The 26,459-nt window shown below is 40.6% G+C and overlaps 2 protein-coding genes and 1 long non-coding RNA gene across 3 annotated transcripts; 2 read left to right on the top strand and 1 right to left on the bottom strand.

Annotated features, from left to right (window-relative positions):
• The first annotated feature begins 1,462 nt into the window (after positions 1-1,462).
• LOC111219212 lies at positions 1,463-9,726 on the top strand. The gene is made up of 14 exons (XM_022741825.1): positions 1,463-1,530; positions 2,099-2,206; positions 2,998-3,235; positions 3,326-3,845; positions 4,211-4,329; positions 4,514-4,565; positions 5,026-5,165; positions 5,310-5,364; positions 5,465-5,547; positions 5,643-5,717; positions 6,580-6,690; positions 6,781-7,090; positions 7,995-8,197; positions 9,109-9,726. The coding sequence occupies exons 1-14, from the start codon at positions 1,463-1,465 to the stop codon at positions 9,181-9,183; spliced, it is 2,157 nt and encodes a 718-aa protein (XP_022597546.1). The 3' UTR covers positions 9,184-9,726.
• A 1,849-nt stretch (positions 9,727-11,575) lies between these two features.
• Positions 11,576-25,736, top strand: LOC111219285 (ATP-dependent 6-phosphofructokinase, muscle type-like). The gene is made up of 22 exons (XM_022741914.1): positions 11,576-11,735; positions 13,067-13,140; positions 13,300-13,377; positions 14,766-14,955; positions 16,591-16,756; positions 17,094-17,138; positions 19,470-19,578; positions 19,689-19,784; positions 19,876-19,968; positions 20,085-20,210; positions 20,372-20,436; positions 21,208-21,271; positions 21,390-21,536; positions 21,850-21,920; positions 22,028-22,115; positions 22,252-22,404; positions 22,484-22,648; positions 22,907-22,968; positions 24,077-24,188; positions 24,281-24,380; positions 25,144-25,249; positions 25,343-25,736. The coding sequence occupies exons 1-22, from the start codon at positions 11,645-11,647 to the stop codon at positions 25,482-25,484; spliced, it is 2,343 nt and encodes a 780-aa protein (XP_022597635.1). The 5' UTR covers positions 11,576-11,644; the 3' UTR covers positions 25,485-25,736.
• On the bottom strand, positions 21,942-22,276 carry LOC111219286. Its single transcript, XR_002665011.1, has 2 exons — positions 22,235-22,276; positions 21,942-22,141 (listed from the first exon to the last, which is right to left on the bottom strand). It is a non-coding gene; the product is annotated as an uncharacterized LOC111219286 (long non-coding RNA).
• Positions 25,737-26,459: the final 723 nt, after the last annotated feature.

Consider the following 26,459-nt stretch of genomic DNA (forward strand, 5'->3'; position numbering starts at 1 on the left):
TACATCATGAAAATACCCCCTTACAAGTTAGAATGTACTCAGAACCTCCCTTTCAAACTATGTTAATCCCTAGGGGATAAATAAAGTGTCTATCTATCTATCTATCTATCTATCTATCTATCTATCTATTACATCTGGAATAATTAGTTGATTAATTAATAAGTCAGTTGACATAAAATGAATTATCAATATTTTAGTTTTTCCACATAAAAACACCCCAACATTCTCTAGCTTCTACCTCTCCAGTGTGAGGATATGCTGCTTTTCAGTTTTATTTCATTGTATATTGAATCATTTATAGACCAAACAAGTAGCTATTCAAGAAAGTAATTGTCAAAATAACTGATGATAAAAATAATTATTTATTGCAACCCTTAATTATTACACTTTTACGTTATCAAATTATGTTATATCAGTAAGATATTACTACTGTTGCATTAACGTTAAAGTTGCTAGAAGCAGAGCTAATTTTGACTATGTACATTCTTGGTTGGTCTTGTTCATAATAATTATATAATCATATGTTTTGTCTGTAAAATCTCAAAGAAACATATGCAAAATGACTAGTAACTAAAGTTGTCAAATAAATACAGTGGAGTAGAAGTGTACAGTAGCATAATATAGGCTACTAGCATGTACTCAAGAAAAGTACAGGTCCCTCACCAGTGTGGCCTTCACAGACTGGTGATAGTATAGGATTTACAAGTAACTGTTACTGCTAAATATGACTGTTTTTTCTACAGACCTGAGTGACTGGACGTAAGGTAGGTTATATTATCACTATGATAATACGTTATCATTTGCAACAAGGTTTCACTCTTTTGTTTACTTTTATGTCTGTCTGTCAGGAACAATGAAATTGGCGTAAGCTTTAGCTTATTTAGCTAGTTATCAGTTCCAAACTAGTGTTAACAGTCAGTTTTCGTTATTTTGCGTTAATTATATTGTTAATTTGAGTCTTTTGGATTATGTAAAAATAAATAAAACTACCGACTAGCCTACAGCAGTTTGGTTCCAGCCCTTTGAATCGCCAATGTCTCAGGTTTTTGAGCAAGTCGAGGAAATTAGTTTAAGGAGTCATTATAATTAAGTGGTGACAAAGCTAAATAGCTTCACTAGCCCCAGAAGTGTCAGAACAAATGTCTCCAAATCTATCAGCAATTGTTACGTTACAATACGTTTGTTTAGCCGGATTAATATAGATTTTCCACTCTGGTAGCCAATGAAGTTCTATTCTATTCTATTCTATTCTATTCTATTCTATTCTATTCTATTCTATTCTATTCTATTCTACTTGCATGCAGGTGGGGGGAGGCCGCGGCAAAAGGCAGTCACGTGGTAAAACTACTTTCGCGTCGTTACCATGGAGCTGTTTATGAAAATCCGTTTCTCATTGGTTAGAGAAATTGTCATGACTAGAGTTTGCGCAGTCATTGGTTGGCATGGCTTCCTATTGCGACCAATGGCGAAGCCCGCTTTTTACAAACTGCTGCGAGTCCAGGAAGTTGACAGCCCTCCGCGATGTGAAAGGTAGCAACAAGGGATCTTTAAATCTGCACAAAACGCCTGGAAAACCAAAACATTTGGAATTAATTGTATCAGAAAGACTTTATCGTATGCCCAGGACGAAGTAACAGTGGCTCCTTTGTATATTGAAAGTATGTAAAGTATGTAGTAAACGGCTTTGCATGTATACGTAGCATGTGCTAAGTGTAAAAGACTTAAATTTATCCTTTCACTCGAGTTAAAGCTAATTTCTCTTGGTAATGTTTCTAGTCAACACTTTGGTTTTTACTCTGCGCAAGCTTGGTTACTACCATTTATGTGCTCTATTAATTAGGCAAATATATTCCGTTATTTATTGCCTGATTATAGTTCAGTGTCGTTGATGGTGAGATTTCGCTTCACGGAGCCCTAGTTTCATCCACTTGCTTGTTGTTGTTGCTTACTATCTTTGGTGTCTGTTATTTTTGTTTTTGCAGATTAGTGGTTTATGTGTTCTGTCCGTCTTTGTCGTCACTTTGCTATTAGTCTGTATGGTGTTTCACTCTTGGCTACTCAACTTTCATTTCTTTTTTTCTATTCCTTGTTTCTCTAGTTCTTCTCTACACATTCACCACCCACAATCTCCTCCTGTCATCACTATGGATTCCTCTGCAGTCCTTCGTCAGCAAAGTCGGAACAAAATTTGCAGTGACTTTATGAGGTAAGCCAGTTTATAAAATATGAGACACATCTTCAGTTTTCTTCTCTGCTTGACTTTTGGTCTGGGCACTGAATACCTTTTTGGAACCAACAGAAATGTATCTGTGGTACCAAGTATCAAAGACTCAAAGTCAGGCAACAATGTTGGGTCATATTTGTAATCTAGTTTACCTATTTTTTGATCATTTGTTACTGATTTAAATCTAAACTTTTTGTTGTAGATGCTGTTCAGTCTGTTCAGTCTGTGGTCTTGTGTCTTGTTGTCAAAGTAAAGTAGCAAAAATAGCTTTGGTAGTGTTACTGGAACTCATGTATTATAACAGCACTAGTATCACAAAACAAACAGACAACACCCAACTCTACACTCACCAAGCACTTTATTAGGAACACCATAGTAATATTGGGTAGCTGCACATTAGTGCTGACAGTCTCCTTTCCTACCACATCCCAAAGCTGTTCTACTGGATTCAGATCTGCTGACTGAGGAGGACACTGAATGACACTGAACCATTGTGAGACAGCTTTTGTTTAGTGACATTGTGACATGCTGGAAGTAGCCATTAGAAGATAATAAGTTGTGGTGATAAACGGATGCACATATATTTATCAAACTAGCCCGTGTAGCACCAACAATTGTGCCACAGTCAAAGTTTCCAAGATCATATTTTTGTGAACATTAACTGAAGCTCCTGACCTATATTTGCATGAATAAGCAGGTGTTCCTAATAAAGTGCTCAGTGACTGTACTCACTTTACTATTTTGCAACTGGCTGTGTTTTTTTTCCCACACAGAATGAAGAATGAACATAACAAAATGCCAGCAGACTCAAAGCCTTCCAAACTTGTGTCTACATCTCACCTTTCTAAACAAGAAAGTGAGAACAAAGATCCAGGAATCTCAGAAATAGGCAGAAAGGCACCTGTGCGACCAGGTGTAAGCAGGCTACCGGTGCTTGCAAAGTCTCTTCATCTTCAGACTCCTTCCAGCTTCAGTCAGTCCCACTGTAGGTGGGAGGAGAAACCTCTGGCTGTAAGTGCCTCCTTCCTGTCGTGTAGATTTAAATGTTTTCATTTAATGAGGAGATTGTTATTTTCTTAACACTTTATAATTTTACTACAGGGGAAAGCTAAGAAGAAAAAGCCATGCACCAGGCCTGTGCCGTTTAACCTGTCTCAGCCTAAGAGTTCAAGAATGACCAGCGAAAATCAACTGCCCCTAACTGTGCCACAATCACAGACTGGCGCTGATGCTGTCCAACCTGAAAAAAATGTATGCAATCCTCGTCTTAAGACCCAAACCATAAATTCAAAACCTTCCAAACCTCAAGCTGTGTTAAACAGCCACGTGGACTCAACACACAAGTCTCATCGAAAGGCTACAGAAAATATATCCCACCTGTTGGGGAAGTCTGGGCTTCCCAACATTTTTAAGACTTCAGCCACTTTGTCCAGTCCTCTGTCAGCCATTCCTAACAACACTCTGCAGGACAGTGCTCCTTCTTTTGCACAGACTGCTCTTAGTGCAGAGACCTTTTTGGAAAACATGAACCTGCTCAGTCTCAAAGATCCAACCAAGACTTTGCACATCAGCCAGAACACAGAGCTGACCTCACAGGTTCATTTTTCAAAGGGTTCAACTGGTAAGTTAGGCTTCTTGTTGACTTGACATTGCTTTTCAGTGAATTTATCTGCATCTTAACGTTTGTAGCTGTGTAGATACATTCGTTTATATTTGGCAGTAAATCGAGCACACAGTAATTTTGAATGTTTTATTGTTTTAATCTGCACTAACTGGACTTTATCCAGTTGTTATATTGCTGTGACAGCATCTCTTCAAAGGCCAGGCCAATAACACAATTGTAATTTATTGTTAATTTGATAGCTAGAAATGTTAGCATTTCCACGATTGCCTGCTCTCTTTTCTAAGTTGTGACTTGTTGACTACATTCCTCCTTGTGAATAGTAGCCGTCAGTGGTTCTGAGGTTGATTTCTTATGTATTTCAGACAAAGGGGAGAACTTCCAGCCCAACCATGCAGCTTTGCTCAGTATCCTGCGGAATGAGGGAGTCAGCACCACAGATCTGGGATCTGCATCTCCACAGTCTAAACCGTACAATTATCTGGTGAGCCTGTTTGATAATCATCATTTACTACCTTTTTTGTCTTTTGGTCCCTGTGCTCTTACTGACAGGGTTGTTATTGAGGTGTTGGGTTTTTAATGTTTATTTTTGTCTGAAAAGTGATTTCAGTGTTTAACATGAGTCCAATAATCATCTCTGTGCCTGCTGGTGATTCTCTTGTTTGCAGCCCCAGCGAGTGTCTGTCATGAAAAGTCGACAAAAAGCTGGGCCCACCACAGGTTAGCAGAAGACTTCATTTGACTTCATTTTGTTGATGTCGTGGTACATTTTCATGTTTACTTATAGGGCTGCAGGTAATTATTCAATTAAGGGACTAGTTCTGCATTTCTGGAAAATAAACTTATTATCCTTCTTGCTGAGAGCTACATGAGAGGATTGATACAACGCTCATGTCTGTATGGTAAATGTTTGACTACCAGCTGGTTAATTTATCTTAGCATAACAACTGGAAACGGGGTGACAACTAGCCTGGCTCTGTCCAGAGGTAACTGGTTGCTGGCTGCAGCTGCAGAACAACTGAACTGAACAGTCTTCAGTATTACTTATATCACTTGTTACTGAGGTGAAAAGTTCAATAACAAACAGTAAACAGTAAAAACAGTCAAATTCAGTATCACTGAGTTTGGTCTTTGCATATCTGGTGAATCTGTGCTCTTTGTTCTCTTCTTGTGGGATTAGCAAAGTTGGTGCCGTTCTCCCCGGACCCCGCTGCACTGCAAAGTATCCTCCAGAACGAGGGGGTGAAGGCTGGAGGGCTCGCAAGTGCCACGCCCCGAAAGTCTGTCTGTCCGTCAGGCAGAGGCACTTCAGTCTACACAGTATGAACACATTACATGTGTTTTCCCTTCTGCTCTTCTTCCTTCTTATTCCATTTATTGTAGCTTTTTCTTCTTTCTAGATTACTGCTCTGCTTTTGAAACGCAAATACGCAGTTTCATTTTCTGTGTTGCTTCCTTTCACAGGCTCAGAGAGTGCCGGTTAGGAAAAATCATGCAGAGGCGACCAGCGGACCAGTGGGTAAGATGCAGCAATGTCGTTCTTGTTATCTTATAAAACCTAATGCATCCTTATCTCTTTGTCCTTTCATCCTGATGTGACTCGGCTGTTTTATCCTCAGCACTAGCGCTCAGAGAGACTCCGCTGAAGAAATGGACTCCACAGAGAGTCCGCGACACCAGACATCAGCCCATGTCTTCTATGGTCAGTATACATGTATTGTACGCTCATATTCTCTCTGTTTGGCATGTTGTGTTTCCTACAGTCACTTCTTTATCTCATGATGCTGCTGTTTTCAGAAATGGCATCTGTCGACACCGTACGCTGCCACTCCCGGGCTGAAGAGCAAAACCAACCTTCAGCCGCACCAGGAGGTAGGGGCGGAAAATTATTTCAATTTTATAATGTGTATAGAGGGAATTTACACAAACGTGTGCTTTACAGAAATACTGTATTATGAGAAAACTAAAAATAGAAACTTGAGGCAGAGTCAGAGTAAAAACTCACCTTGAAGGGTCTTTCAATAAAATCAAGAAGTCTCCACTTTTTCATTTTCAATTTAGATAAATTGAATGGAAGCAGCATTTCAAAAATGTAAATATGAGGTTTTCTCAACAAATAGCGATGTTTTAAAAGCAGCATGCTGGATCTGTTTCACATCACGTCCTCACTGTAACAACTGGTTAGTGGGACAGAAATGTTGGAGCCACATTTGTGTCCTGGGAGTAAATAATAGGACATAAAGTGCTGTATTTCTCCCTGTGTGTCTGAAAAGGCTTAAAAAGGAGTTTTCTGTTTCTGGACCTTTTTTAGTGATGTCATTCTTAGTAAAATTTGGATTTCACATCTTAGATAATCTGCTATTGTAAATGATGACCCTCTCAAATACGAGGTTTTTGACATGGGTTTTGATGGGAGGATGGATGACTGAGATATTGGCAGGACATTTGAGGCCTATTTTTATTATTATATATATAATTAAGATATTTTGGATGTTGAAGATCAACAAATTAATTTTTCTACTAAATTCAGCACTTGGAAGAAAAGATTGCAGATTTTAAAAGTAGGCTGCGATGATGCCGCACCATTTTACTACAATAAAATGCACTTCAGAACAAAGAGCCTGTACGATAGATACTTTTGATCCTAAGCTTTTTACCGCTCCCATCGCAGCATATATTCTAACCAAAAATGAACATACCGGATCGCAATTCATATGACTTTCTCGTTTATTAGCAGGAGGTCGTCCAGAGATTATTTGAGGATCAAGAGGACGAGCAGAACACAGACGTGACAGACAAAGATCCTGAGACACAAGCAGAGCAGCTCCCAGTTCAAGCCTCAAGTGTAAGAAATCCAAAACGTGCCACCAGACACAGATCCATATTGAATTAAGTTGTTTATGTAGTTGTTTTGTTTCCTCCCTCACTTCTCCAGACCAAATCCCGCTGTGAAGAAAAGTTAGAGAGCAGGGCTAACATCAGCAAGGATGAGGAGCAGGAGCGGACGGTTGCGGGAGAGCAGCCGTTCTTTCAGGCACCGCAAAGAGAGTCGGTCATTTTTTTCTCAACGGGCAAAAAGCTGCTCAGAGCCCCACGTTTTGAGAAGCAGGAGAGCTCTTCTGATCAGGATCAGCATGGTCCAGTTTCATCAGAACAGAGAACGGTGCAGCCAGTACAAGAAGAGATGTCATCTGTGTCAGAACCGAGCGGTCAGATCAACCCTCCTGTTCAGAGTCTGCACAGAGGTAACACTGACATATCACATTCACATAATGAATACTGTCCGACAGTATTAAACAGAAAATCCTCACAGTCCTCATTATTCTGTACTTACCTGAATATAAGACAGTATTACACAGATATTCAGATACATCACATTTTATTTTTGAATGTATAGCTTACTGGGTCCTACAGAGAGTTGGTATTATGGGTTGTTGGCTGCCTTGATATTGCCAAGCTAGCGGTTTCCTTGCAGTTATTTCACAGTGGTTGTGTCTGAAACCACTCACTCGTTCCCCCCTCCCTCCTCACTATCCAGGGAGTTCAGTGTAGAGGACGATACAGTGAGCTCATCGGTTAAATGAAAAAACACTTCCAGACACTCAGGTAATTTTTGCTGCACTGTTTTTCTGTCTCTCAGTGCAAGCACAATGCATGATGGTATATATTGCTTGGTTAGTGACCATCAGTGGTATACTTACATGATGCATTGTGGGATACTATGAGTCCACTATATAGGGTATAATAATTGTCACTATACATCCGGACAGCACTACAAAATGGGGAACTGACTATATAGTGGACTATGTAGGGAGTAGTGAGTGATTTCAGACACAGCCAGTTTTTCCCCATCCTACATAAATGTGGGCTTCACTTGATGCCGTGATGGAAAGATTTCATCTTTCACTTCTATGAGAGAAAATGCTTCAAGGACGAACACAGTCTTATTCTTGAACGGACAGTGTGTTGGGGAAACTTTACCAGCAGCATAAACCGCTGTTGGATAATAGATGTTAGTCTTCTCATTGTTTTTTCAATCTTTAAGAGACAGTGTGAAATATTTTGCATAAATGTCACCATGCAGTTTGTGAACATTAGCTTGAATTTCCACTGTGACGCCTGTTAAAAGTCTGACTCTTTCTCTCACAGACATCAGTGTTCAGCGGAGTTGTGGTCTGAGTCCTGCAGTTGCGTTGCTGCGTAAGCGTCTTCCTCCTCTGGAGGAGCTGCGTATGGACGAGGAGGTGGCCAACTACACCTCAGTGTCCGTCCCGTCTGCCTCCGGGTTTCTCCCACCACGGCCTCGCTGTAGAAACCCGCTGGCCTCCATCCTGCACTTCGAAGAGTCCTCTGTGAGTACACAGCTGACAGTGTGCAGTAGGAAGTACGGTGCTAAGTGTAGTATTTTACTTTAAATCGATGACTGTAATGATCACCTTGATGAAATGATTAATCCATCAGTTATTTTTTATTAAACAATAGGAAAAATGTAGAATTAGTTACCAGAGCAAAATATGTTCAAATTGCTTGTTTTGTCTAAATACAAAACAGCATATATATATATATATACAGTGTATATATATATATATATATATATATTATTTTACAAAAAACAAAAGAACTAGAAACAAAGAACAAATGTCTGAAGCCTTGTGCTCCCTAGAATCTACAACTTGAATGACAAACCAAAACACAAAAGGATTGAACAGAAGACATTAAATGGCGACAATCTGCTCTAATTGCAGCCCCACCATGTGTGGTGCTAGAAGAAATGTCATGTGATCATTAAAGGAACTAAGTTTTTGTTGAAACACACACACCAACCCTAAAGACTGGAGACAGGGGGAAACAGCTAGCCTAGCTCTGTCAGAAGGTAACATAACTTGTTGTTTTTACACAGATTCAGCAAACAATACATGTTAATCAGTGAGTTTTAGAGGTGTTGGTAGACACATTTTGTTACCTTTGGACAGAGACAGGCTAACTGTTTCCCCAAGTCTGCTAAGCTAAGCTAACTGCCTGCAGGCTTTAGTATATTTAGGAAATAAACATATTTTCCAAAAGGTTTAACTATTCCTTTTAATTCTAGACACAATATGATGCAACACGGTGCAGTATTACAGCCCTACAAGTTGTCACAGTTAGTGTAACGATGACATCCTGAACGGCACATAGCACTTAAAACATATACGTAGATATCCTCTGTACATATACACAGATACACAAGTTAATACAAATCCAACTTTTCCTTTTGTTTTTCCAGAGATTTGTTCCAATTGGCTTCGATCTCCCCTCTGGTCCTTCCTCTCCACACAGCTCTCCACTGCAGGAGAGATGATTTGCACACAAGTACAGTATTTGTTTTTACTGTGAATGTCCAGAGTGGATAAGCTTACTCCCTTGTACTGATGACTGAGAGTTTCTCTAGTGGAACTGATGATGTTTGTCCAACACTGCTGTTGCCAGCCTTAACACAGGTCTAAAGAACGCTACTGGTGTCATTTTTTTCAAACCGTTTGTCTTACAAATGTTTATGATTTTACTTTTTAACAGATGCTTTCTAAAACAAAAAAATTGAGGTTATATGTGTTAAATGAGGCATCTTTTATACTGAAGGCACTAATCTTTATCCATAATGTAGATGCACAGCTCTTACATATTATGTTTATGACATGAATCCAAACCTAAATGTGGGAAAAGTAAATGTTGTAAAAGGTCAATGAAGACACTAGACTTCATCAGTGTTATAGTTATAGCACGCACGTAGATTAGGAACATTGTTATTAGTTATTTGCAATTTTTTAAAAACCAGAATCTTGTTGTGGACTGAAAACGATTAAAATTCATAATGTACAGTGTTTATAATAAATGTATATATGTTACTGGCAAGACATCTGTGATTTTCCTTTCAGCTCTTGAAACTGTTGACAAGGGCTTCTTCACCATACACATACAGGCCAGTACTCTTTGCTCTTCTGTGGCTCTGGAGGCAATCATATAAGTTTTTATTAACATATTTCAATATACACATTCAATATAGACAGTATTATCATCTTTAATTATGAGATATTCCAAATCCCATGGTACACAGACATATTTAAAACCGGAATAAACATATGGCAATTAAAGTAATATGACCAGATCACAGTGTCTCACTCATGCTATGAGCAAAAAACCCGTCCCTATAACTTTTCACCTTCATCATTGATTTTAGCAAACAAGTTTTCCATGATCTGAGGATCACTCAGGCAGCTGTGATGACCCCTACCTATATCACTGTAAAGTTGATATTTTGATATATTGGTCAGTTCTGTTTGGCCCACCAATAGTCACAGTCTTGACGACACAGGTATCATCAAGCCCACCCACTTCCCTATGTGTTCCAGTACTTTTTCCCAAAACAGGTGGACAAGTTTACACTCCCAAATTACATGTAAAAGTGTTCGAGAAATTTTATTGCAGAAACCCTGAGTCACACACTAGTTTGAAAAGTATGGATGTTTACCAGGCAGGCGGGATTAAAAGACGTCATGATATTTATTGGTGGTGTTTTGGGAAAAGATTCAGTGTTCTTGGAGCATGCTTGGGACTAAAGGTCAGGTTGAGTGCTGAAACAGTTACCCAGTCAATCAACAGAAAATCAACTATCAAAGTTTGTGATAATCATGTAAATGTTTAAGTCATTTATGAGGGAAAAGCCAAATATTTGCTGGTTCAAACCCCTCAAATATCAGATCAAATCAGTCAAATTCTATCTTATCTATCATAGTATATTGAACCTTTGGACTAAACAAGCAATTTGACTGTTATTGTGAGCTCTCAGAACTTGAGAGTGTAATAAGTGTTTTTATTTTTCACTATGACTTTGTGAAATTAATAGTCAAATGTTTTGATAAAGAAAATAATTGTTGGTAGAGGCCTTACAATTTTCCAATGATGGAATATATCTTTACTGCATGACACAAGATATACCATATTGTCTTGCATTCGTCAGATTTTCTCTGGGCCAGATGTAGAGTTCACGCCTTTTTCTGGAAGGGCATTACATACAGTACTCTACATGTGAAACACACCCTGCTGCTGAATCGGCTCGACTCGGAAAGACCGTTTCCATTTGGGCGATTAAATGTCAAACATAACGACCTGAGACCAAAGAGATGAATTCAGCGAGCTCATGTTGTGTTACAAAGTGTTGATTAAATAGCAAAAGGTATTCAATTTACAATGAAATGAAAGGAGGAGAAGAAGAGAGAATGACTTGATTAATAAATGATCAGTTTTGTTGATTGACTAATCGATCAATCGACTCATCGTTTGAGTTCAGGATTCTTCATTCTTTTTTCAGAAACTTTTGAGTTTCTGCTAATTTCATGTGCAGAAGTGACACAATGACACAATGAACCAAAGAAGTGACCGTTTTTCTTTCAAAATCCTTTTCCATTATTTTGCTGCTTTGCGCGTCTTAACTGGAAACAACTAATGTGAAGTAGATTCAAACTGTTTCCTGTCACATTAAAGCCACATGCATTGTGTTTCCCTGCTTGTAACTGTCCACTGCAGGTGGTTACAGGACCTGATGTATATTTAGTAGAGTTGAGTGAGTGGTGGAGGGTGTCAGCGGGAGGGGGCTCGGGGCAGGATTAGGAACAGTAGTCTATAAAGCCTGCGCCTTCACTCGTGCCTCCCCTGAGAAGTAGAGAGTGAAGGAAGAGCAGCTGCCCTCTGGTCTTTCTCCTTTTCCTTTTCCTTTTCCTTTTCCCTTCATCGCGCCCACCTGTCTGCCTGGTTCCTCTGGCAACATGTCCCAGAATGTCAATCCAACCGCGGACCCCACAAAGATGGGGCTTGGACGGTCCATTGCCGTGCTGACGTCAGGAGGAGACGCCCAAGGTAAGCAGAGGATGAGGCTGCACAATTTCAATCACTGCTTTACGTTTGAACTGTTAAAACATAAAATCAGCAAAATGGGGAAAAGCATCTTCCCTGCTGATGTGTCTGAGCACAACAACGACACTGGATCCAACCAGCTGTAGAAACACTGGTCTCTCTACTTGTAAAGTATCATGTTAATGCTCTGACTGCATGACATCCTAAGTAAGCGCACGCAACATTTTTCCAAGATGTAAGAGTAGCAGAGTCGAAGGCCAGCTGCCGGGGAATGACGAGTCTGAATCCTATTTGAAGTCGTGAGCAGTTGCCTAATGTCCTTATAAATGACAGACAAAGCCCATAAACTCCCACGGTTGGCTAAAATGTCTAGTCGATTTAAGATAAGAAACTGTAACAATCAAGCTTCATCTAAGAGTTCTTTGAGATATCATTCAAACACGTTGTTTTTTCTTTCCAGACTAGTTTGACAGTTGATAATTATAATTAATAATTTGACGTTCAGCTTCTATAGACAATTAATCCATCAGCTCTACTTGAAGCTCAACTCGGCGATGTCTCATATTAATGTCATATTGCTGTTTCATCTTTCCCTCCAAACCTGACTCTGACTCTTTGTGTAGGCTTTATTTGCCCCTTGTCCCCCTCGTGCATTCCCTTATTTCACCTTTGGGGCTAATTTTAGTGGCTGTGACCTTTTTCTGGTATGGAGGAGAGAAACGCCCACCATCCACAGCTGCTGTCTGTTGAAACAAGAGCTGCAAGATCTGCCAGCCTACCACAACACAAACGTACACCGTGGCCTTTCGTGTGCCAGACAGCCAAGGGCGAGATGCTACACAAGACGTACAGTCCCATAACCTCAGCTCCTTTCCCTAAGGGTATTTTTGTCTCCTCTGATTCCAACGTATAGGTCACTTAAAGGTCAAGATGGGTGTAAGTCTTGTGACAGGAAGTGTTATGTAGGATCTGACACTGTCATGTGATTAGTGATGATATCAATTTTAATTTCATATCATTTTAATCGATTATCGTGGCCTTAAGAATTTACGATCATGATATTATCGCGATATATCTATTGGAAAATTTGAAAAAGAAAATGTTATCGGTGGAATTCATCGTTGACTTTTTGAATTGTTTTGTCTCTTTTTTCGGCAAATGAGTCAAACTCAAATACGAGTGTGGGGAGGTGGAGAGAGAGTCTGTGACCATAGCTGAAAAATGGATTGTGAGAAAGCAACCAGATGTACTTATACACAAAATCCACAACATGTGCCATGATAATATTATCATGTGTGTGTTATTAACATTATCATGTCATTTGTGTGTGTCAGGTATGAACGCCGCTGTGAGAGCCACAGTCAGAGTTGGTCTTTACACCGGAGCCAAAGTCTACTTTGTTCACGAGGTGAGGGCTGCGAACATTACACAGATGTGTCATAATATCACGAATAAATTCTTAAACTTCTGAAGGAGTCCGTATATTATCAAAGTTACACATTTATTTAAACCAGTCCATCAGGCATAACTGTATCTGTACCACAGTGTATGTTATCGTGTCCTGCAGGGATACCAGGGCCTGGTGGATGGAGGGGATAACATTCGCCCGGCCACGTGGGAGAGTGTGTCCATGATGCTTCAGCTGGTGAGTGAAGTGCAGTAAACAAAGCACAGACCCACACAACGCAACCTATACACATTAGCCAAGCTTCTTTTTTTTTTTTCCATGTAGACAGACAGTGATAAACTGAAATCTAGATAAATGTTCAAATGTGACAGACCTGTGTCATTAAAGGGTCAGCTCACCCAAATTATAAACAAATTGATTTTTCACTTAACTTCACTGCTGCTTAGCCATGAATATAGTTTTAATTTCTTTACTGTTACAATATAAAAGCATAATTACAAATCTCCCCATCTTTTATTTTATTTTTCAACATTCCCAGTCCCCTCCCAGGCGTATCTCTTACACAGCACACAACTCCCCCTGTCAGTAATGATGGAACAAAAACTGAAAGAGAAGAGAGAAAAAGTTTCCCAAAGGATTTCTCAGAGCTGCCAATCACCTCATAGTCTGGGTGCAAGTTGTCCAGGTTTTGAGATATCCATCTTGTACGACATCACTCTGGAGAATCCACAGAACATAATGTGAATAGTTTTCAGTTGTGGATCATCCAGGGTAACAGGGACACTTTTTTTTTTTTTAGCTGAACCGAAAGCAACATCGTGCCCTGAGTTCAGACTCACAGAGCTGGTCTTGTTATGATAGACATATTGTTGTTGAAGCGACCGAGTGACCGCCACAAAAAAAATTATATTCGCCTCCATTGTAGTGGGGCTAACAGCAGAAATCAGCAGAAAGAGGTGGATATCTGAAAACCTGTGCAAACAAAGTGAAAATATCTGCATGTCTGGACATGACAAGAGGTAAGTGAGAGAGAGAGAGAGAGAGAGAGAGAGAGAGAGAGAGAGAGAGATCTACTTTTTCATAATTTGGGTAAACTGACCCTTTAGCCTTTCAGGCACTTACCCCACTGGGAGTAAAGAGTTTCCTCCAGGTCTCCATGAGCTCTGATAACATGAGAGACTGTTTTTTGAGTGATGATATTAAATGGCTGACCTGGTCCTGTGACCGAGGGATGATGGAGGTGCAATAACATCGTTGTCATCTCTGTTGTCTAAATAAAGCAGCCTGGCAGTGGAGAAGACATGACATGCTAAGATTCATGAAGTGTGTGAAAGTGAGCAATGGAGTGGGCATGGGCCCTCCTAGGATATCATCTTTACAGTGCCTATTCAACATGATGCAACCCCCCGTGATGAGCCTTCAAGGCATCTTAACGTGTGTTATAAAGCTGCCCTAATGCCCATTTCTCCGTAGAGATTAGTATTTAAGGGGTAACAGGCTATTGGAGAACTTCTATTGAAAACATTGTGGGGTTAAATGTTACAATTTTCTTCCTCCACAGCCAGATAATCTTGGTGTATGAGTAACTGTGATAAAAAAAACAGCTTCTTCTCTTCACATGTTAGGGAGGTACAGTTATCGGCAGTGCCCGCTGCAAGGACTTCAGAGAGAGGGAGGGTCGTATGAAGGCTGCCCTCAACCTGGTGAAGCTGGGCATCACCAACCTGTGTGTGATCGGAGGTGACGGTAGTCTGACCGGAGCCAACCAGTTCAGGACTGAGTGGAGCGGACTGCTGGTTGACCTGGTCAAAGCTGGTAAAGAGAAAAAAACATAGTGCTGTGTCTGCTCAACTGTGTCTGTCAAAATGTCTGCCTGAGTTTCTTTTCTGGTCCGTCACTTAAAGATGGATTGGAGGAACAAAATGTCGGACTTTAATACTGTTTGTTTCCCGTGTCCTATCAATAGTGAGTGTGAATTGGTTGCCTGACCTTAACCACATTGCTGTTACTGATATCACAAGAGTGAAGGTCAGGTCAACCTCTAGTTATAATCCTTAGAATAATCCTTCAGATGTTCATTAACTCACACCCCATTTTTGATACTATTACTGTAATTATCAACACTAGCTCTCTATATAGTAGATTTCATCATTAGTGGAAGAGTTTTCTTATTTCCTTCTTTTTCTTATTACCTGCCTGTACATATACCACATTAGTTTGTTTGGCTGCACTGCAAACAGATAATACACTTGCCCTTCTGTTGCATTTCTGACAAAGCAGCTGCTAATGAGTTTTTGCTGCCGCCAGAATCCTATTACTATAATTAGAGAGCGGTGTGTGTGTTCTTGTGTCTCTCTCCTTGTAACTGCTCTGTCTAGGAAGCAGCTAGGGACACAAAATTTCTGGTTGAGTTGTTCCGTTATTTTTTTCCCTTGCACATGTGCTTTGTGATATGCCGTAATGCGTTAAAGAGGCTTGCTTTAGTGAAACGTGAAGACGCCAAATACAAGACATATAGTGCAGTAGAGAATCCCCAGAGAAGTCAGGTAAGTATTCGTAAGTACAGAAAATGGGCGAGTTGTAATCAACCCCCCCCCACAACCAGTGTTCGCTCTCTCCAGGAGAAAGAGAGCCACCAATGTTGAGGAGGAATGAGGAAGGAATAACAAATAACAATAAAAACTCAGCTATGATCACTCACTCTGTCAGTCACTCACGGACATTCGCGATTGTAGTGCTGGCCCTACTGTTGCAGTCCAGCCAAAAATCTTACTACCCTGGTTGGGTGGACATGGACATTGCAAGACCCAAAGGGAGCTTCGTTCTACACTCCCTTCATTCTCTTCACACTTGTCTCTAGTTCTGGAGATTATGATATTAAACTGCAGGGATGTAACCATATCAAACAGGACTGCTGAAATCTTAAGGATTATGAAGAAGTCAGATTTATTTATACAGGCTAATATCACACTTTAAGAATTTGCCCCAAGGGGCTTTACAATCCGTACAGGCACCCTCTGTCCTTAGACCCTTGAATTTGATAACGAAAAACTCCCCAAAAGAAACTTCAAGGTGAGGTGAATAAAACATACCTCATTACCAAACAAGGTAATTTGATTAATTGCTCCACTAAGCAGATGACAGCTCTGAAGTGGATCCTGAATTATAACCTGCTTTGTACAGGGGCTCTGTTTCAAAATGTATATAATAAATACCATCAAAAATGAATTTGTATTTAACCAAATTACTGTGGTCAGTGGGGGGCCCACAGCTCATTTCTGCTATGAACAATGCCTCTGAGAACAGAAAAGAGGAGGAAAAGAGAAAAAAAAGTTCTATGTGAAGAAGAAATGTTTTAAGGACAGTACAACTATAAAACTAATTGTAGGTATTATACATTACATTTATTTTCATTAACCAATAAAACATCTATTTTCAAATCGTCTGTAGGAAGAATTACAGATGCAGAAGCCAAGAAATCTTCCCACCTGAACATTGTTGGCATGGTCGGCTCCATCGACAATGACTTCTGTGGCACTGACATGACAATCGGCACTGACTCCGCCCTGCACCGCATCATCGAGGTGGTGGATGCCATCACAACAACAGCACAGAGGTCTGACATCACTGTACACCCCCACCCCACACACACACTCAACCCACCCCCACCATGTGCTTAGTGATGGAGAAATTATATATTAGTTCAGGTGGGATCGTAGCAACAGAGAAGAAAAGAAGACAGGTAGAAAAACATTAGAGTGTGAAACGATGCAGCATCAGGTCAGATACAGTCTCACTGAAGCAGTTTGCTTCACGGATTTATAAACGTTTAGTCTGTATGAGAGTGTACACCCAGAATATGCAGATGTTTAAATGTGTATTATGAAATGGATATTTTTGCAGGGCAAACTTATTACCCTACTTTCTTACCTGTAAAATATGTTCATCCACAGCCACCAGAGGACGTTCATCCTGGAAGTGATGGGCAGACACTGTGGGTCAGTACCTGGTGTGTTTGGTATATTTGTGTGTGTGTTGTGTACCGACGGGGACACCTCTGTGTGTGTATGTAATTAATATACAATGTGATTGCCTATTGTACCATTATCCATGCTACGATATGTATTTGATCATAAATGCTAAACAAAATCAGATCACATTCACATTCATTTTAATTCTAGTGATTATTTCAGCATGTATCAAATAAAAGTAATTGTTATTTGCATTGTTCACTTGCCGTGACATTACAAGCGTACAGGCAAAAAAAGTCTTTTTCAAAAACATTTTTAAAAAGTTCCTTTTAATGAATAATATCATACTGATCCACTGATTTACATAATGTCTCCATGCATTTTTTCTATTTCAGAAAATTCCATTTACATTTGCATTTACTTATTTGTCAGAAACCTTTAACCAAAGTGACGTATAAGTGAGGAACAACACTAAAGCTTCAGTGCTGTAGAAGACCTTGGCGTTAGCACTATCTATTCAATAAGTGCAAGGAGATCAGGTCAAGAAATGCACTGAAAGTGGATAGTAAGTGCTAGTTAAGCTAGTTAGACAAGAGATGAGTCTTCAAGAGATTTCTTGAAGCTAGATGGAGATGCCCCTGCTATGGCAGCATTTGGTAGATTGTTCCACCATTAGGGAGCCACAAACGAGAACAGTCTGGACTGTAAGGGTTTCACTGTGCGTGAAGGGAGGCCTGCTAGGATGGCATTGCAGCAGTTGAGGTGAGAGATAACCATGGCCTGGATCAGGAGTTGACTGGCGTATGACATGACCAGGAGACAGATGCAACATGGTAAGAGAAGGATAGCTGATCATCAAACATGGCACCCAGGTTTCTCGTGACCGTGGTAGGGGTAAGAGATGAAGAGATGAAGAGGTGATTTTGTCTTGGATGACATATCCACCATGACACACTGAAGGAGCAGCCATTGACATAGGATTCAAATCAAGAAAGCACATTGCCCGAGATGCCGAAATGAATATAGACAGCAGGATGCAGTGGTTCACCATATCAAAGGCTGCTGATAGATCCAGCAAGAACTGAGGACTGAGCTGCAGCTCGAGCCGCCCTTAGTGGCCGTTCTTAAAGTCCGACTGATTTGGATCAAGGAGGTTGATCCGTGAGACGAAATTCTGCTTGAAAACTGCCCTTTCTATACACTTAGATACAAATGGAAGTAGTGTGCCCGGTCGAAAGTTCTCCACTTGAGCAGGGTCAAGTGAGGAGCAGAGGAGTTACCCAAGCCTGTTTGAATGTGGTGCCTGGGGAGTTATCCGAGCCTGTTTGAATGCAGTGAAGCATTTATCACATGTGTTATTACTGGCACAATGGTGGGAGATATGGCTTGGAGGATGTTTGTGGGAATGGGGTCTAGTGCACATGTAGTAGGGCAGCTACCTGTCAGAGAACGTGTCCTCAACCTGGGGAGGCTGGGAAGGACGTGGTAGGACCACTACATGTTACACTTTGTTCTGAGCCTTTTACTGAGCCAGAGGGTTGAGTGAGGGAGGTGGTGAATTACTGACTGGAGGAGGCAGAGAAGGACATGTGGGAGACTGGTTGTCTCTGACAGGTTCAGAGAATTTGCAACTTTCAGTAAAGAAGGAAGCAAAGATATCGGCTGAGAGATTTGCGTGTGGTGGCGGAGGACTAAAGTTTTGAAGGTGGAAAGATTGTTTCAGAATGTCTGTCGTACTGCTGATGCTATCAAGGTAAAAAGTTGTTTTGGCAGCTCTGATGCTGGAGGAGAGGGAGGATAGGAGTGACTGATAACCCTTGAGGTCAGCGGGGTCGCTGATTTTATGCCATTTTCTCTCAGCAGACCAGTACGCGGCTTTCGGATGGTGTCAGTCTGCTATGGGTGAGGCAGGTTTAGTGAATAGGGGATGCAGGTTATCCAGAGATGCTGTGGCATCATGAGGAAAATGTGCTAATAGGGGGCAGAGCGTAGGTGACCATGGAGGAAAAGCGGGTGGGAGACAAGTTGCTGAGGTTGTGGCGGAATGAAACAGCGGTGGCGGGATGGACAGCAGCTCCGGGAGGTAAACAGTGAAGCAAAAGACAGGAAGTATGGGCGAATGTGTAGTTAAGGGTAGCAGTGGTTTCAGGATTGATCCAGGTCTCAGTGAGTGCCAGAAGCTCCAGGGATACCTGGTTATTATGGGCGGAAATGAAATCAGCTTTGTTAACTGCAGGTTGGCAAATCCATGGTCCAACAGAGAAGTTTGTCAGAAAGGTTTAAACTGTACATTTTTCCAGACGTAAGCCTGAATCATCTACAGATACAGCTGGTACATGGGTTTTATCTCGGCTGCAGGTACCTGGCCCTGGTGACGGCTCTGGCCTGTGGCGCCGACTGGGTGTTCATTCCAGAGATGCCACCAGATGAGGGCTGGGAGAACCACTTGTGCAGGAGGCTGACAGACGTATGTGTGTCTTTATCTGCAGATGGAGAAGCCTGCCAACAACATCTCTGTACACACGTCAGTCAGAATGCACAACCGTATTTTTTTATTTCCTTTGATTATTCTTTCAGCAAAGGGCCCGAGGTTCTCGTCTGAATGTGATCATTGTAGCTGAGGGTGCGATGTCCAGAGAAGGCAAACCGATTACATCTGAACAGATTAAAAAGGCAAGCACTTCCTCATGATATCAGTGAGAGACAACACTACAAGTACCGCAGACAATATCACATACTGACAGATTGCTTTGCTGTTCCTTAGCTGGTGACTGACAGGCTCGGCTTCGACACTCGCACCACTACTCTAGGACACGTACAGAGAGGTGGCACACCCTCCGCCTTCGACAGAATCCTGGTGAGCAATAGATGCTGTAAAGAACAGCCTACATTTCTGACTCTGCGTCTCCTCACACACGCCTGATGATCTGACTGTGTGTGTGTGTTCTTGTGTGTGTGTCGTGTGTCGTCCAGGGCAGCAGGATGGGAGTGGAGGCCGTGATGGCGCTGCTGGAGGCCACTCCAGACACTCCTGCCTGTGTGGTCAGCTTGTCCGGGAACCAGGCGGTCAGACTGCCGCTCATGGAGTGTGTGCAAGTGGTACGTCCAAATATTTTTCAACCCGGTGTGAAGATTTCACTTTCTGTACTTTCTTCGTGTGTTGCTCTTCTTTGTTGTGGAGGATATGTGCTGACATTACAGTAAGGGATTTCTCCATCTTTCTCCCTCTCACACTCTCTGTCACTCTCTTTCGTTGACAGACCAAAGATGTGACTGCAGCCATGGCTGAGGGCAGATTCGATGATGCTATCAAGCTCAGAGGAAAGTATGTATTTTCCTCTTAAGATTAGTATAATAGCAGTGAACAATTCAACTGATCCAGCAAACATTGTTTTTGAGTGTAACATGACGCACCAAGGAGCCACGACAGTGTCAATCAAATTATTATTATTATTATTGTGATTAGACTTTTATCATGTTTTTTGTATTAAATGAATAAATTGCAGTGTGCAACCTAAAAGTTTAAGTCCCCCTCCAACTGAAATTGTGTTCTGCACATTTTTACTTCACTCAAATGTTTGGCCTTCATTGTGCAGAATGATGTTTGATACTAAAAGGCTGTTAACACATTCATCTGCTGGAGGGGGGAATTTTTAAAGATTAGAAAAAGATTAGAAACTTCTTCTGTTAAAGCTTTCTTTAACTCACGTGGAAGCCAATTATGGTTCAGTGTACAACTAACAGAAAGGTGATGTGGCAACTTGAAATCTCTAGTGCACATACACTAACAATAGACACTTTGGTGAAGTAGGAGACATCATTTGTCCAGTTGTTCAAGTTTTGAAATTTATAATATTTGCGTATTTAAGATTCTGGAGAGGGAGTAGATGTAGGTTTATTTAAGTTTTAAAGAGGTAACTGAACTATTTTTCAATCAAATAGATATCAAAGCATTTAAAGAATTAAAAAAAAAAAATCTTCAAACATGTCTGGAGGGTATCACAATCAATATCACCCTTGAGATTTTTAAAAAGAAAAAGATTGATTTTAATTTAGCACAGAGCAACCAGCACTCAGCTGTATTTATTATTTGCAGGAGTTTCGAGAACAACTGGAACACATACAAACTTCTGGCTCACATCAACCCCCCAGATGTTAAGGTGAGGACAATCCATTTTGTAAACCAGACTTTTTTCTTTTTTTTTTTTTAACAAACCAATGAGTTATATATTTACACCAACACCTTCTTCTCCAACAATCTCTTTCTCTTGCTGCCAGAGTAACATCAATGTGGCCGTCATGAACATCGGAGCCCCCTGTGCTGGTATGAACGCTGCAGTCCGTGCAGCAGTCAGGATGGGCCTCATCCAGGGTCACAACATGTTGGCTGTCCATGACGGCTTTGACGGTCTGGCTCATGGACAGGTGGCTGCACATTTCCCCCTTTTGTTAAGATTTGATGAAATTTGGAGAATGAATTTAAAAAAATATATGTTTCGTCATCCTGAGCCAAGGAATCCAGAAACAATGTATAATGTGTAAATGTTTAGACTAGACTGAATTAGCCTTTAGCTTGCTATGTATCAAACTGAAACTGATGAATGGGGCCAAAAACATAATAACAACACAACTGATAACTGTAATATTACTATGACAAGTAATGGTAACAGGCACAATATTTCAGGTATTAGTACTAATGGTGAATGGTGTATGTTTTTAATGGTTTCTTCCACTGCAGGTTGAGCCCATCACCTGGACTGCAGTCAGTGGCTGGACTGGAAAGGGAGGCTCAATGTTGGGCACCAAGAGGTATCAAACATCAGCTAAAAATCCTTATTGTTTTGCTTTATTGAAAAGAAAAACTTGTCATTAGACTACAAGCTGTTCACGGCGTTATTTGTCTCTGTTTAATAAAGAACTCTGCCGGCTAAAATACTGGAGGAAATCAGCCAGAACATCGCCAAGTTCAACATCCACGCTTTGGTGATCATCGGTGGATTTGAGGTAAAAACAGGACAGCCACTCTTCTCCTATAAAACCAGAAGTCGTGTGTAAATGTTTCTCTCAGCCTCAGTGATGAATTCACCAGTGATATGAAAGCACACAAACAAATGAATCTTCACCTTGTGCCCTGTTGCAGGCCTATGTGGGAGGCCTGGAGCTGGTTCAGGCCAGGGAGAAATATGAGGAGATGTGCATTCCCATGGTGGTTATCCCCGCCACCGTCTCCAACAACGTCCCTGGCTCCGACTTCAGCATCGGCGCTGACACGGCCCTCAACACCATCACCGCGGTCAGTGCTGTAACACACACACACACACACACATATATAACAATCAGGAGCTAAACCTGTCTAGTATATTCCTCTGCAGACCTGTGACAGGATCAAGCAGTCTGCAGCAGGAACTAAACGCCGCGTGTTCATCGTTGAGACTATGGGTGGTTACTGCGGCTACCTGGCCACCATGGCTGGTCTGGCTGCCGGGGCTGACGCTGCCTACATCTTTGAGGACAAATTCAACATTAAAGACCTGGAGGTGAGCCAATCCTGCAAGAACGGGACCTGTTTGTCCACTTTTTCAAATTTTAAGTCATAATTTTAATGACAATGTTAAAGTCTTAGTGACGGGTGCATAGGATCAAAAACTCTTGACTGGAGAAGAAAACCACTGATGGACAGTGGGCGGTTGGATTCTTTGGTTTTCTTCTCCAGTCACCAGGTTTCAGTTTTAAACGTTTCTGTGGCTTGGGAAGTGACGTGTTGCGGGTGTTTGAATTGTGGATTTGGTCTACAGGTGAATGTAGAGCATCTTGTGGCGAAGATGAAGACAACAGTGAAGAGAGGTTTGATTCTCAGGTGGGTTTTGTTCACGTGTGACCCAGAAGGGCAGCTGATGTGAATTGAGCTAAACTGTCATTACATATGTGGTCAAAGCTGAGTTAAGACCAGAATGTGTTATAGAGTCTCTTCTACAAATGAAAAAAAACATCATAGGAACTACAACACAGATGTAAAAAAAACAAACTGCACTGACTGTACTCTGGCTGGTTAACGCTAGCTGGTGAGATTTTACCTGTTTCCTGGAATATTATATTTTTATATTATATATTTTGATGGTTCAAGATCATTGAGTTTTTTTTTTTTTTTAAACCACATAAATAACACAATAGCTAAATCTTAAATCATAAAGAAGGTAGAAAGGAACACCTTTATATAGACGCTCAATAGTAAACAATTAGTTCAAATGTATGAGAGCTAAGAAAAAACAAGAACATATTTTATGTGTGGATACTGTGTTTCCTTTTCCAAATGGAGCAAATTAATATATTAATTATTAATTTTGTGAGGCTTTTTTAACAGTAATTAATAATAAAAAGACATAAAAGTGAGGTTTTACCATTTATATATCTTATTTCTATATCAACTTCACTGTTTCTGTAGTTACTGCTCCTTTGTAAAGCAGAATAATTTTTAAATATCCATCATCTGGATAAATATTTAGTGATACTGAGTATTAAAACCAGTTAACACACACATGTTGCCGGTTACATTTAATCATTTATTTATTAAGCAGAGACTAGTTAACAAGTAGGAATGGCAAACATTTACTTCATAACCCATAAATAATGAATTCAAAATTTGCCCTTTTCACCATGTAAAAACAGATAACTTCTCGTGGGGGATTTTAACACATTCTGTATCTACAGGACACAACTACTTGATTATCTACTATCACTACGTTATTTTCACTGACAAGCACAGCTGTAAATTATAAAATGAACGATGACTGAATTCCATCAAGCTGCCTCGGAGTCTTGGGTCACTGTCTTACCGGGATACTTGAACAGAACAGAGCCATTGATTAATGTTATTAGTAACACTTGTTCTTTTCCTGCTGTGATGAGTCACTTCATATCCTTCCTGATAACAGTAGAATAATCTGTCACTGTTCGTTCTGCAATAGGAACGAGAACTCTAATTCCAACTACACCACCGACTTCATCTTCAACCTGTACTCAGAGGAGGGCAAAGGTATCTTCGACTGCCGTAAGAATGTTCTGGGGCACATGCAGCAGGTCTGTGTAGAAATAAAAAGTGACTGATTTTCTCCTTTTTTTGCTTTCTACATTAAAACGTGATTGCTGACAAATGTGTCTGTCGTCTACAGGGTGGCACTCCAACGCCCTTCGACAGAAACTTTGGCACAAAAATGGGAGCCAAGTCTGTCTTGTGGCTGACTGAGAAACTCAAGGAGTGCTATAGGCATGGTATGTTGATAAAATCAAATTCTCCTGCTGCACATTGTGATGTTATATAATAATACCAACAGGCAGTGCTGGAATGTATCTGCGTTTATTAACTGTACCTAAATTTTGTGCTCACTTTCCTTCATATGCTACTAATGCTAAACTTAAAGGAACTATATGTAAGTTTTTGCTATTGCTACATAACCAATGTTAGCATCAACAGCTGTTTACTTACCAGTCTACAAGAAATGTTGTGAGTTCAACATCAAACTTTATTCCTTTACTCGCCAAGAGATGTCTCCAACAGTGGACAGCAACGCCAACGTTAACTCTTGTTTTGCTTCTATTTCTATCACTTCTTTTCTTCTACTGAAGCTAGCATGCTAACCAGCTAGCCCTGAGCTGGCCAGAACGTCTCGTCACTTTCCGATAGAGAGTAACTGCAGTGTCCGGTCTACCTAGAAGAAGTAGTGCTGCTGAGAGGCAGTATTATGTCCTGTATTATAACCGCAACTATGGCTAATAAAATATGATGATGTATCAAACTACCCAACAGTAGTTAAAATTTACTAAACCTAGAAAAGTAAAAAAGAAAAAACAAAAGTAAATCCTACTTACATATTAATGCACATCAAGTTTATGGGGACTGACTCACTGTTGGAGCCAGACAAACGCGGCCATTCGAAGAACTGCAGTTTTGGTACTTCTGTGTTGGCTTCACTTTTCAGACTCGGAGGTTGCTGCTTGGTGTTAACTGAGCTGTTTCACTTCCTTTGTCCTTCAGGCCGTATCTTCGCTAACACACCAGACTCTGCCTGTGTGCTGGGCATGAGGAAGAGGGCGCTCACCTTCCAGCCACTTGCTGAACTGAAGGGAGACACAGATTTTGAGTAAGATACATGTTTTCCATAGGACATACTGCACTACAAGTAACAAGTGTGATGGTGAACAGTGACTTTGACTGATCCCTCTGTCTGCTGCAGGCACCGCATCCCAAAGACAGAGTGGTGGCTGAAGATTAGGCCCATCATGAAGATCCTGGCCAAGTACAACATCAAATTAGACACATCCGAACACACTGATATGGAGCATGTGATCAAGAAGAGGAGTCCTCTTGGGAAGTAGAGTCAGTCTGCTCTCATAGAGCACAGGGATAGAGCAAGGCAAATTGTCTGTTCAATTACAATTTTTCTTTCTTGCCCAACTACCTGTCCACATGCCTTGGTAAAAGAGCTGCTGTCTTACTCTCTTATCCTGAATGTGTGCATCTTCGTTGAATTTAGTGTTTTGTGGCATTTCCAACTCTCAAAAACCTTTTCATGAATTAACTTTGTAGAAGATGCAAGGTTTTAAGAAGCAGATTAAAGATACATTTCAAAAAATATGTCCCATGTTGTTGATTTATGTTAAATGTAGAATGTGAATGTGATTGATGAAATGAATGTATATCACTAGGAGGATCTAATTCTCAGTATTCTGGATTTTTTTTTTTAAATTTTTGCTCAGTTTCACTTAAACCAAGCTCATGGTGTGTTTAGTTGAGAGCTTGTAAAGCCTGTCACCAAATTACATATAAAACATACAGTATTGTCTGTGTTGATTCTCAGTCATCCAGGCCACAGGAAGTCCAGCTATATCTAGAAGTATCAAAGGTGACTGGATTTACTGTGAGTCAGCAGATCAAACACATCACAATGTCTGTGATTATTAATGAATTTTTCAGTCATTGATTCATAATTTTCTTCATTTATAAACATGTTTTCTTTATTTTGGAGGGAACCTTAACTGTGGACCCTTTCTATCTATGTAAATTGAAGTGTTTTCAGTGGCTTATCAGATGTTCTTAATTGCATCTCAAGTGGGACAAAAAGTGATTAAATCACAGCTCTTCCTTTCTCTTGCCACTCAAGAGGTCACAGACCATTCATTAAACCTGCTGGTGTCACTGAACACCACTCATGATCATTACCATGGTGCCAGTGTATTAACTCAAACATATGAGAAAAACTTTTTCTATTGTTACTACTGAGCACACAAACAAAGACTTCACTGCAACATATACTGTATTGTAAAAAAAAAAAGAAAAAAAAAAAAGCTTTT

The sequence above is a fragment of the Seriola dumerili genome, unplaced genomic scaffold (genome assembly GCF_002260705.1).
Source record: "Seriola dumerili isolate Sdu_G_001 unplaced genomic scaffold, Sdu_1.0 BDQW01000056.1, whole genome shotgun sequence".
In the NCBI taxonomy this organism is placed as follows: domain Eukaryota; kingdom Metazoa; phylum Chordata; class Actinopteri; order Carangiformes; family Carangidae; genus Seriola; species Seriola dumerili.

Bases quoted from the DNA above. Each gene is read 5' to 3' on its own strand.
- LOC111219285 (XM_022741914.1), top strand. From the start codon at position 11,645: ATGTCCCAGAATGTCAATCCAACCGCGGACCCCACAAAGATGGGGCTT. The intron at 24,189-24,280 runs GTCTGTGTAGAA...TGTCGTCTACAG, and splicing joins TTCTGGGGCACATGCAGCAG to GGTGGCACTCCAACGCCCTT. The intron at 25,250-25,342 runs GTAAGATACATG...TGTCTGCTGCAG, and splicing joins AAGGGAGACACAGATTTTGA to GCACCGCATCCCAAAGACAG.
- LOC111219212 (XM_022741825.1), top strand. From the start codon at position 1,463: ATGGCGAAGCCCGCTTTTTACAAACTGCTGCGAGTCCAGGAAGTTGAC. The intron at 4,330-4,513 runs GTGAGCCTGTTT...TCTTGTTTGCAG, and splicing joins CTAAACCGTACAATTATCTG to CCCCAGCGAGTGTCTGTCAT. The intron at 5,718-6,579 runs GTAGGGGCGGAA...CTCGTTTATTAG, and splicing joins ACCTTCAGCCGCACCAGGAG to CAGGAGGTCGTCCAGAGATT.